Below are 12,755 nucleotides of genomic sequence, written 5' to 3' on the forward strand. Positions count from 1 at the left end.
CTCAAAATACTGAATCCTTCACATACCCATCTCGTCCTTTACTGATAATTTTCACCTCAAAGTAATAGACCCCGCAAGCAGCTGGAATGGGGTGTGTTGCACGGACAGATGCCGCATCTTTCGGGGTCTTTCCATGACCTGGATGACAAAAACACAATCATTTACTGCAAGTGGATGGTGCCACTCACAAGGAGAACTAGAACATTTGTAATATTATAACAATCGCCAGAGGTCGTCATGGCAAAAAAAAACACTTAACATAATCAATGTTTTTGCTGTTGGAGATGTATGCTTCAGGCTGATGACAGTTTGCCTGGCAACAGCAAAGAAACTGCACATTTGAATTTTAAAAATGTTTTTTTTTTTTTATGTGAAATTTGTGAATTTGCATTTATTGTCAATTTTATTAGCAAAAAAACAACAAACCAGTGTCAGAATCCAATTTTTTTATTATTATTTATTCCCCTTGAAATTGCCACCTCATTCTCTCATACTTCAGTTGAATCAATTCTCAAACAAACATGGAAGTCAATTCTAAAACATTGCTGTAAACAATGCAAAAAATGTATGTATGATATACTACACATAGCCCTTTAATATCTAATGCCATTAAAGGGATAGTTCACCTAAAAATTACATTTCTGTCATTAATTCCTCACCCTTATGTCGTTCCAAACCCGTAAGACCTGGTATCCGTAAGAACACAAATTAAGATATTTTTGATGAAATCTGAGAGTTTTCTTGCCTCTCTATAGACAGCAATTTAATTACCAATTTCAAGGCCCAGAAAGATTGTAAAGACATCGTTAAAATAGTCCATGTGACTCCAGTGGTTCAACCTTAAAGGAACACGTCACTATTTTTGAAAATAGGCTAATTTTCCATCTCCACTAGAGTTTTCGAATCCATGCAGCCGATCTCCGGGTCTGTAGCGGCGCAATGATACTGAAACTACGCAGTGCCTGAAAATAGGCTAACTTCCGTCAGCATAACCAACGTGACAACCTGCTTGCACAGGGAGTGTGTTGGGGACTATTTTCAGGCGCTGTGTAATATCATTGCTCCGCCGTCAGCTCTTGATTATTACGCAGGAATGAGAGTATAGTTCCTAGCCATATCGGCCTAGAAAATTACAACTCTTCATTTTCCCTTGGTCTTAGCACACGATGTAACTACAGAAGGGTCAAGTTTTAAATAGGAAAATATCTAAACTCTTTGGTCATTTTTGAACGAGATGCTAACGGTCTAATCAGATTCAATGAGCTATGCTAAGCTATGCTAAAAGTGCTACCGCCAGACCCAGAGATCGGCTGAATGGATTCGAAAACGGTAAAACTCAACTGTTTAACTCTGGGGGAGTCGGAAAATGAGCCTATTTTCAAAAATAGTGGCATGTTCCTTTAATGTTATGAAACGACGAGAATACTTTTTGTGCGCAAAAACAAAACAAAATTATTCAACTATTTCTTGTCAGTCTCCTACGCTGTTCATGTTGTAAACACAGTGCAGCGCTTCCGGGTTCAATGTCAGAACACCAGCTCAGTATTGGCCGACGCTGTTCATGTGAGCAATTATGGCCAATAATGAGCCGGCGTTCTGGCGTAAAACCCAGATGCGCTGCACTGTGTTTACAACATGAATGGCGTAGGAGACTGACAGGGAAGAGAAGAGATTGTTGAATAAATTGGTTATTTTTGTTTTGCCGCACAAAAAAAGTCAAAGGTTGAACCACTGAAGTCAGATGGACTATTTTAATTCTGTCTTTACTACCTTTCAAGGCCTTAAAATTGACATTGCTGTCTATTCAGGGAGGTCAGAAAGCTCTCAGATTTCATCAAAAATATCTTAAGATGTTCTGAAGATGAACAAAGGTCTTAAACGATTAGTTCACTTTTAATTAAACTTGCTGATAATTTACTCACCCCCCATGTCATCCAAGATGTTCATGTCCTTCTTTCTACAGTCAAAAAGAAATTAAGGTTTTTGATGAAAACATTGCAGGGATTTTCTCCATATAATAGACTTCAATGGGCTTCAAACGGTCGAAGGTCCAAATGACAGTTTCAGTGCAGCTTCAAAGGGCTTTAAACGATACCAGACGATGAATAAGGGTCTTATCTAGCGAAACCATCAGTTTCTGCGAGAAACTGAGCAGTATTTATGCTATTATTTTACCTCTTAACAGATGAATGTGATCATCTCTGAGCTCAGCCATAACTTCCGCTAAGTGAGGTCAAAATACGAGCCTGGTCATAGATGTATACGTAGATGCCTCATTAGCGCCTGCACGGATCAGTAGAATGAGGCATCTACGATCGATATATCTATGACCACGTTTGTATTTTGACCTCACTTAGCGGAAGTTTTAGCGGAGCTCAGAGATGATCACGCTCGTCTGATAAGAGGTAAAATAATAGCATAAATACTGCTCGGTTTCTCGCAGAAACGTATCGTTTCGCTAGATAAGACCCTTATTCATCGTATGGTATCATTTAAAGCCCTTTGAAGCTGCACTGAAACTGTCATTTGGACCTTGGAGCCCATTGAAGTCCATTATACGGAGAAAAATCCTGGAATGTTTTCATCAAAAACCTTAATTTCTTTTCGACTGCAGAAAGAAAGACATGGACATCTTGGATGACATGGGGGTGAAAATTATCACCAAAAGTTTATTTAAAAGTGAACTAATCCTTTGAGTGTGAGTAAATAATGACAATTTTCATTTTTGGGTGAACTAACCCTTTCAAGGAAATTTGATATTTTGGATTATTTTAATCAAAACCACTTCATATTAGCTTCTAAAATGCTTCTAAAACACACTTCTGAGACAGCAAATGAATACATCTAAAAGCTATGGGTCCCTAAAGTGTCTGAAGAGGCATTAAACCTATTATTAACACACAACTATACAGACACTGGATAGAGTAGAATTAGCCACTCAGGTTTACCTGATTATCCATACATCATTTGTTTTTGTTTTTAGAAAAATCATGTTAAAATGTGTACATCAAATATGAACCGACAGGCTTTTGGGGAATTTTATTTGTACACCTCTCAATCCTCATTGTACTGCATTACATTATCACAAGATTTTATGATCAATGCACCTACAGACAGAGCATTGATCATAAAATTAAGCATTTAAATATCATCTTACAAAGACATATTCCTGGAACATAGGACAACTGATATTTATAATAATAAGTAGTCTGCTACATAAAAATCTCAATTACAAGCCATCAGAATTGCTTATGTGTCTTCTTTCTGGCTATTTACATAATAACATCTGTACCAAATTGCATAGTTTGTGTGTGTGCTGTATTCTCCCTATACTAAATGGGCCACAATAAGCCTAATGTATCAAATAATACAAAACATATATGCAATTTCTTCTTTTACTTTAGTCTAAAGATTCACTTAACTGTTCCGTTTCAAACTATTTGATTTTTCTAACTATTACTTCATATGTCAATATGAGCCATTTTTGATAACATTCCAGTGCCGAACCCACGATAATCAGATTCATAAGCTTATATGCAAGCTTGTACATTTAATACATCTTGGCCTAGTGGTAATTTAAGGCAGTCTACCTGAAACCTAACTTACCTGTCCTCAACACCAACCGGCCTAATTCATTCTGTGGCCTACCTTTATGACTCAGCTGAGGGAAATGTGTCTTAATCCAATCCTCATTGGATTAAGAACAAAACTAATTTAATAACTAAATGTGTTAATCAAATTACACATGTATTACAGCTTGTCTATATCTGATTAATTCCTAGTAAAACCCTTATATACTCGCGATGGCTGAGAAACCTGCCTCTGCAGATAAACACACACAGGCCTTGCTGGAGCTTATGCGACAGGCCAAACAGTACCTACAACAGCATGTGTGTATTAAGACATGGCCTTTGTACACAGATAATGTTGTCAAAAGAGTTGACAATGACTGTATTTCAGCAGTGAAACTCTATAGAGTAGGAGCTTCCGGAAATGACTGAAGCATCTTTATAGCTCGCTGCTGAAACTCACCACCATCTCACTGTGCTACAGTACACGAACTTTACACTTCCTAACTTAACACCTTAAGCCTAAATGTCACATCTATACAAGTTACACACTGTAATGCATATACAACATCATGTAAAGCAGTAGTTCAATTAATAGACAATGCTGACTGCTCGGGAATGGTGCTAAATAATGCTAAAGGGAGGCTATTTTTATTCAAACATGTCGTCTGGGCAAGCAAAGTTTCTTGTTAACACTCGTATATCGATTATAACTGCATATCATCGCTATTCCGTGACATTTTAGCAGCTTTTGTGAATTAAAATGGGGTTGACTTGCACACAATACGAGTACGCAGAAGCTAATAAAAAGAGTATTTTTAATATCACAGATCTGAGGTGCAACTTGACACGAGCTAACCTGGCTAATGCCTTCGACATTTAGCTGGTAAACAACTTGGTGTTTGTGTTCATCTGCTGCTGTTAGCCATGGTTACCTTTGTAATGCACCCGGAGGTTGTTTTGAGACAGGCCGATGTAGCTGAATTTGTCTTTGGGGCTCCAGGATCTGGGCAGCGGGGTCTCCAGCTCGTTGACGGCCGGGTAAAGGCGTCTAAGCCGCTGGTTGAGCTCTTTTTCCTGCTCGTTGAGAGCCAAGTCTCCGTGAACGACAACCGACATCAGAAACCCACAGCCCGATGACGGTCCTGACATCGCGATCCGATTCCTGCCGTCGATGCCAACAGCTTGCCAGCTATCTTTAGCTGGACAGCTTTCTAACAGTGTCCAGTGGCTAAAGCGACCACTGTCAGACACCACAGGAGAAGAGCCGCTGAGATTTCGGGGTTGTTTTATTCGGATCTGACGGCTGGCTAGCCAGCCAGCTAACTGCGATTAGCCCGCAAACAGCCTCTCTGATACGAGTTAGCAAGACGCTAGAGAGAATTAATCACGTCAATACGGCGAAACGGCAGCTTACAAAAACACAACAGACATCCAGAAAGTTTATCCTTGTTATTTAAGACGACATCCAGCCGATTGGACAGACTAAACCGGGTATAAGGAGCAGAAAGACAGCAGCAGAAGGGAACCCCGATCTTTTGTTTGTTGTTAGTGTGAAATACAGCGATCTGATTGGCTCTCTCAAGGTCCAGTCATACTTCCTCGAGGACTTGGTACATGACTAGACACAAGCTACCAATAACATGTCCTTCTTTTCACTTGACTTGTTATCTACGATAGTTGAGATGGCTGTGACAATGAGAATATCAATGCACACTTTACAAATTACAACGTTTCGTTTATTTAATCCTTTTCATATATGGGACGATGCAGTTGTGGTGCAGATTAGGACCTCCTTACATCACATTTTCAGGTGTGGACTTTTCAGTGACTTCCATTGATCTAATTTTATTTTGATATCCCCTACCCATTAATCCAACCCTCACATATTCCTGCTTTTTTAAGATTTTCATTTAAAAAAATGCACACTTAATAGCCTGCTCTCTAAAAAAAAAAGGTTCTATATGGCACCAAAAATGGTTCTTGGCTCGTAATCATAGGGGAACCTTTTTCTTCACCGGTTCTTTGACTATATAGCACTGAACTGAAGAACCACTTAAGCACCAAAATTGGTGCTATATAGCACTAAAAAAAGGTTCCCGAATGATAACGAGCCAATAACAATTTTTGGTGCCATATAGAACCTTTTTTTTTAGAGTGTGTTTATTTATGTGTCCTGCCCTACATAACCTCTCAACTTGATTTTCATTGAAACATCAGTCCTTCTTTATTTCCCATAAAGTACTTCAATGACCATACAACATCGATTAATAATTAAAGTATTTTATTGGTGTTTTTTACAGTCCAAAAGATGTGTGGTTTAACAGGGTCAGTGCATTTAATCTAGTTGGGGCAGCATCAAAAGTTTTACAAAACAATATAAAATATATACAAAATATAGTCTTTCCCAAACAAATGTTCGCATTTGCACGTGTAAAAGTGGAATGTAATAATTTATCATGATCTGATCTTTTGATTTTCCAGTTTTTGCAACAACTCACACGTCATGAAAGCTGCATCTGATGTCTTGGTCTTCCCATTTGACTTGGGATGTAAAATAGGCCTGCTTTATACAACCCGCATAAAGGGCATCCTCCAACATTCCTGTGATAAACATAATGTTGCATTCATACATTTGCCACGAAGTGTAAAAACATATGCATGTTAGTAAACATGCTTCACATGCGTTTGTGTTCCAAATGAAAAATGGTGAAGTCGAACTAATTAACTATTAAAATATGTGGCCAAACCATGATTCAGTATGTGTTATATTGCAAACATCCAATGACTTGCATATCTAAAAAAAAAAAAAAAAGAAAAAGTTATTGTATGTTAATTATTCAGACAGAGAAAATGTACATCAGTTGGCTTAGAGTTATTGAACTGACACTCCAGGAAAAGGCACATTCAACAATCATATACAGACATATGGTGTATATATTGTTGGTGTGGATACCAGTTTTACGTATTCTAACTAGGGCTGTCAAAAGATTAATCGCGATTAATCGCATCCAAAATAAAAGTTTGTGTTTACATAATATATGTGTGTGTACTCTGTTAATTATTATTTATAAATAAATACACACACATTCATGTATATATTTAAGAAATATTTGCATGTATATACTACTTATATAATCTATAATATATATAAATATAAATGTTTTATATATAAAACTATTTTTTTTCCCTTAAATATATACATGCTTGTGTGTGTATTTATATATAAATAACAATTAACAGAGTACACACACATATATTATGTAAACACAAACTTTTATTTTGGATGCGATTAATCGCGATTAATCTTTTACAGCCATAATTCTAATATGACATTGATTTGTATGATACTAAATTAAATCTGTTTGTATTTCCAGTTCACTGTAGCCTACAATGTTTATCCATGAGCTGGAGAATTCCCACAAACCGGCAGGACCGTTCAATCGTCGAATATAACACTTATTGCTTTGGTCATTATGGTGGCACACAGTCCCAAAACTCACGACACAGGCATTGGCAAAGGCCGTACACCATGACAATGAGAAGACTGACAGGTACCAGACTGACCATCAACACCCCCGTTGTGATGTGCTGCATAATGAGCAGGTAGACACCCAGAGGCAGCGAGCTGAAGTACAGCAGCCCCAGCAGCCAGACCAGGACGCGTGCTGAGGTCTGGCACAACAGGGCCGCACAGTTCCACACTGTCCATCTATTGGTAACGGAGGCCATGGAGTCCAGGCTGGAAGAGCGGTAATTCCTACCCGGAGCTGGAAGAACAGACTCCTGCCGAGGCTCCATAATGGTGATCACCACGTAATTGGAACGAATGGAGGTGGGGGAAGCTGAAGCAGAGTGTCCCACCAGGGAGTTGAGGCGTCTGGGACTGAGGAGAATCTCGCCCTGGGTGTCATTCAGGTTCTGATGTTTCCGTGCCTGGACGGACAGCAGCGCTGACACCAGGTTATACTCATCGGGTAGCCTATCCACGGCTTCTCTGGGAAGGTCCGTGATGTAGCGGCAGAACGGGCAGACCACTGCATTCGGAGAGGATTCACCCAAATCAAGGATTTTCGCAAGGCACTTGGCACACAGACAATGGCAGCACTCAAGGACCTTGGGCCGTCGACTCGAAAGGCTGTAAGCACAGTAGCAGATCTTGCATTCCAGTTCCTCTGTGGTGAAGCAACCCACCACATCCTCCGGGAGCTGTCCCATCATGTCTCCTTCCTCTCAACGCTTTCGCATCGGCTGGTTGTAATCAAAGCTGTGTGGGAACATGGCTGCGAGGCAGATGCTGGGCCAGTCCTGGGGTCTGGATGGCGTCCTGTGCAGAACGGAGCATCGCCTCCGCTGTGCCACAGAGGCTCTGGACGGGTTTGTGCTGAGGAACCTTTCATGCACAGTGTGGAAGGGTGGGGAGAGGCCACTACCGAAAAGATAACTGTTAACACAGCAGTAGAGAACAAACACTGCAGCAACAAAGCAGGCCCTGTAAAACCAGGGCTGGAATTTTCTAGCCGGGGCTTTTGTTGCCACTGAAATTCAGTCCAATTAGTGGCTCCACACTTTCTGGTACACAGGGCTGATTTTGCTTGCTCAATGCAACACTATTCCAAAAAAGGGAAGATATTTGTCTGAAATGACTTTACGTTCAGAATAAACAATAATATAAAACAATTTAAATTAGTTTCAAACGGGGATTTTGAATACCAGCCAGGTCAGCAGTGCACAGTTCACTGTGCAACATCAGAAATTAGGTCATTGCTGTTCACTGAGCCTGTCTCTCAAAGTCAGGTATTACTGAGATTTTACCATGTGAAATGAGAATTCAATGACATTTGATTGACACACACACACACACACACACACACACACACACACACACACACACACACACACACACACACACACACACACACACACACACACACACACACACACACACACACACACACACACACACACACACACACACACACACACACACACACACACACACACACACACACACACACACACACACACACACACACACACACACACACACACACACACACACACACAAGTTTTGGGACCCCTGCCTTTACATGCACATGAATTTTAATGACATCCCATTCTTAATCCGTAGGGTTTTATATGGATTTGGCCCACCCTTTGCATCTTAAACAGCTTCAACTCTTCTGGAAAGGCTTTCCACAAGGTTTAGGAGTGTGTTTATGGGAATATTTGACCATTCTTCTAGAAGCGCATTTGTGAGGTCAGGCACTGATGTTGGACGAGAAGGCCTGGCTCTCAGTCTCCGCTCTAATTCATCCCAAAGCTGTTCTATCGGGTTGAGGTCAGGACTCTGTGCAGGCCAGTCAAGTTCCTCCACACCAAACTCGCTCATCCATGTCTTTATGGAGCGACGCTTTGTGCACTGGTCAGTCATGTTGGGACAGGAAGGGGCCGTCCCCAAACTGTTCCCACAAAGTTGGGAGCATGAAATTGTCCAAAATGTCTTGGTATGCTGAAGTATTAAGAGTTCCATTCACTTGAACTAAAGGGCCAAGCCCAACCCCTGAAAAACAACCTCACACCATAATCCCCCCTACACCAAACTTTACACTTGGCACAATGCAGTCAGGCAAGTACCGTTCTCCTGGCAACTGCCAAACCCAGACTCGTCCATGGGATTGCCAGACAGAGAAGCGTGATTGGTCACTCCAAAGAACACGTCTCACTACTCTAGAGTCCAGTGGCGGCGTACTTTACCCCACTGCATCCCACGCTTTGCATTGCACTTGGTGATGAAAGGCTTGGATGAGCTGCTCGGCCATGAAAACCTGTTCCATGAAGCTCTACACACTGTTCTTGAGCTCATCTGAAGGACACACGAAGTTTGGAGGTCTGGAGCTATTTGGTGACTTCTGCGCACTGTGACTCTCAGCATGCGCTGACCCCGCTCTGTGATTTTACTTGGCCTACCGGCTGAGTTGCTGTTGTTCCCAATTGTTTCCACTTTGTTATAACACCACTAACAGTTGAGCGTGGAATATTTAGTAGTGAGGAAATTTCACAAATGGACTTTGCACAGGTTGCAACCAATCATGGCACCACGCTTGAGTTCACTGAGCTCCTGAGAACGACCCATTCTTACACAAATGTTTGTAGAAGCGTCTGCACGCGTAGTGCTTGATTTTATACACATTTGGCCTTGGAAGTGATTGAAACACCAATTCAATGATTTGGTGGGGTGTATCAATACTTTTGGCAATATAGTGTATGAAAATACATACCTATATTCTGATTTATTTCAGCACAAGCTCTTTATGTGCCTAGAAAGGTCTATACAACCTGACTACTGGAACTCAATCTATGCCTGTATGATTAAGCAAGCTCCCTATTTCCTTTATCAAATAGAGAAAAAATCACAACACTGGCATTTATTAAATGCTGAAGAGATAAAGTGGTTATGGGGTAATTGTAACACTTCAATCGTGATATTAACTTACTGTACCTCTTATAAGTGCACAGCTCAAAATAATATAACTGCTTTAATATGTAGTTTTTACCTTAATATGGCAATTCTTTAAGGCTGTAAGGAATAATATGTATTTAAGCAAAAATCCTTTTTACTAAGATTTGATCAGCTGACAAGTGAAGTATTCATCTCTGCATAGTGCAATAATGATCAATAACATATTTTAAAGACCTTTCAGTCAAACATTTTCATAACTAAGCCAAGATAAAATCTCGTATGAATGTCACCAGTGTTAGCAGCTGTCAATCATGTTAACTTTAACAGATGACAGAGATGAATAGCCTACGCCAGGGGTTTTGAAACTTTATGATGCCAAGGACCCCCAAATATGAGGGACCCCCTTCCTAAAATCCATCTATTTTTATGTACGAAAAAACATTTAAGCTGTTAGATCAATAGTAAGTGTGACATTATAAATACAAAATATTGTTTCCCAACTTAAATTGGCTTAAATTAATGTTGGATGTATAAACCCGAAGAATAACATTTTCAATTAAAAATTATTTGTATATTTCACAATAAATGTATGCAAGCAGTGTGTTAAGAAAACTGCCTTACAGCCCCAGTGAGCGAGATAAAGGGGACTATAGTGAGAAAAACTCACTAGAAAGACAAAAAAGCAAACATACACAATTCTGGAAAGTATACGGCAAGAAAGAAGAGAAACATTTAGAAATGAAACCGTTAGAATATTCGGTAGACTTTATCCATTTTTGTTTCTCTGAAATTTTCTGGGGACCCCATAGAACCTTCTGGAGGACCCCTGGGTGTCCCCGGACCCCAGTTTGAAAACCCCTGGCCTACGCTATAAAAAGCACCACAACTTTAAGTTTTAGATATTAAAAATAACAATACTTTTAGAGCATTTTATAGGCTATTTTATATTATTATAATTTTTTCTAAATCTAAATGCAATTCACAGTAATGTACACTGCGCCCTAGTGGTTAAAGAGTTATTGAGCTTAGTCATATTTTGTACTTAAAAATAAAATCTTAGATATTACAGGAAAAGTTGTGCAGGTTTAACCCTTTACAGACTTTTCAGGCTACTTTTGTAAAATTATGGCAAACAGGTTTTTCTGTATTTCTCTTACATTTAGCCATATCTGTATTGTTTAGACTCCACCCTACATTATGGTTTGATTCCCTACTTTAACTGATATCATTTTTGACCCTGTTATTTGATGACCGATCATCAATTCATTCTATTGTGTGACCAACTGAAGTGTGCAAACTGATGGTCATCCCTCCAAAAGCAGACAGGGGGTGGAGCAATGGAGCTGTTGAAGATTTTTGTCTCATCTCCTTCTTATGGCTGATATTTTTCACAGTCAAAGTAAAGGAGGAAACCATACGGTTGAGAAATCTTAGATCTTAGAATCTTAGAATGATGGCTGATTAGAAGAAGAAGAAGACAAGAAAACATTGTAGCCTGTTACTTCCATGCAATGTGAATGAAATCAAGGAAAACATTAATTTTGGCTTAATGTCGAGCAAAAGCTGCATGCATTGGTAAGCAGGTGACTTAAAGGATTAGTTCACTTTCAAATAAACTTTTGCTTATAATTTACTCACCCCCTTGTCATCCAAGATATCCATGTCTTTCTGTCTTCAGTCGAAAAGAAATTAAGATTTTTGATGAAAAGATTTCAGGATATTTCTCCATATAATGGAAGTCAATAGACCCCAAACGGTTCAAGGTCCAAATGAGAGGTTCAGTACAGCTTCAAAAGGGCTTTAAACCACATCAAACGGTACCAGACGACCAATAAGGGTCTTATCTAGCGAAACGATCGGTCATTTTTTTTTAAATAAATAAAGTTTAAGTTTTATAAGCACAAATGCTCGCCTTGCTCTGTTCAGTGATGCGCGCTCGTGACGTCACGTAAAACGCAATTACGTTGAAAAGGTCACGCTAGACGCAGGCGGAAGAACCGAGTCAGTGTTTACAAATGAGCGGAAGGAGGACCGTATCCACATATTCAAACGTCTTTGTGCCTGTGTCTAGCGTGACCTTTTGTGTTTTACGTGACGTCACGAGCGCAGAACATAGAAATGCGAGCATTTGTGCTTATAAAACTTAAACTTTATTAACCCCTTAACTGTCACCGTCCCATAGATGGGACGCCTGGTGCTCTTTTTTTGATCGCCTTTTTTCATATCATATATTTAAGTAATTATCACAAATTAGGTATCATTTGAAAGCTTACAAACTCAAAATTCATCCTGTGAAACCCGTTTTGAAATCGGACATTGTGTTGCCATGGAAACGTTACTCTAAATTATTCTAGTGGGCTCCTCCCCTAGTGGGCGCTGTCATGTTTCATATTACAACAATTATTTTAACTACTTTATATTCAAAATCTTTTCCAATCTTGACAAAACGCATATTGTCGGAAAGGTCTGAGTCTCAAGGGTCCATATTTGGTGACTGTTTTGTGATGGAAGTAATATTTGGACAGAAATTTACAGGAAAATGCATCAAAACAACAATAAATGGAATTTGAATGACACCCGGTGGCTATTTTTGGTACAGCACCCTAAACAAAATCTCATGGGGACTTCAATTTTTGTGATATCAACTTCAAATTTGGAACACAAATTGGTTAGACATATGGCTTTGATTTTATAGTAATTTTAGAGTAAATTATTTTTTGTAA

General features: G+C 39.5%; 2 protein-coding genes across 5 annotated transcripts in view; both read right to left on the reverse strand.

Moving 5' to 3' along the window:
* ranbp9 (RAN binding protein 9) overlaps positions 1-5,146 on the reverse strand; it is a 34,571-nt gene extending 29,425 nt beyond the window's left edge. For 3 of the 4 annotated variants that reach the window (XM_079819633.1, XM_079819632.1, XM_079819630.1), the window contains exons 1-2: positions 4,505-5,143; positions 27-138 (exon numbers count right to left, since the gene is read on the reverse strand). In XM_079819633.1, coding sequence (XP_079675759.1) covers positions 27-138; positions 4,505-4,721 — 329 coding nt within the window. In that variant the 5' untranslated portion in view covers positions 4,722-5,143. Of the gene's footprint in view, positions 1-26; positions 139-4,504 lie in introns of all 4 variants that reach the window. The other variant, XM_079819631.1, reaches the window with a different exon arrangement.
* Positions 5,147-7,043: 1,897 nt separating this feature from the next.
* On the reverse strand, positions 7,044-7,790 carry rnf182 (ring finger protein 182; the record flags this gene model as incomplete). Its single annotated transcript, XM_079819642.1, has 1 exon — positions 7,044-7,790. The coding sequence occupies one exon, from the start codon at positions 7,788-7,790 to the stop codon at positions 7,044-7,046; it is 747 nt and encodes a 248-aa protein (XP_079675768.1).
* Positions 7,791-12,755: the final 4,965 nt, after the last annotated feature.

This window comes from Gobio gobio, assembly GCF_949357685.1.
Source record: "Gobio gobio genome assembly, chromosome: 6".
NCBI lineage: Eukaryota > Metazoa > Chordata > Actinopteri > Cypriniformes > Gobionidae > Gobio > Gobio gobio.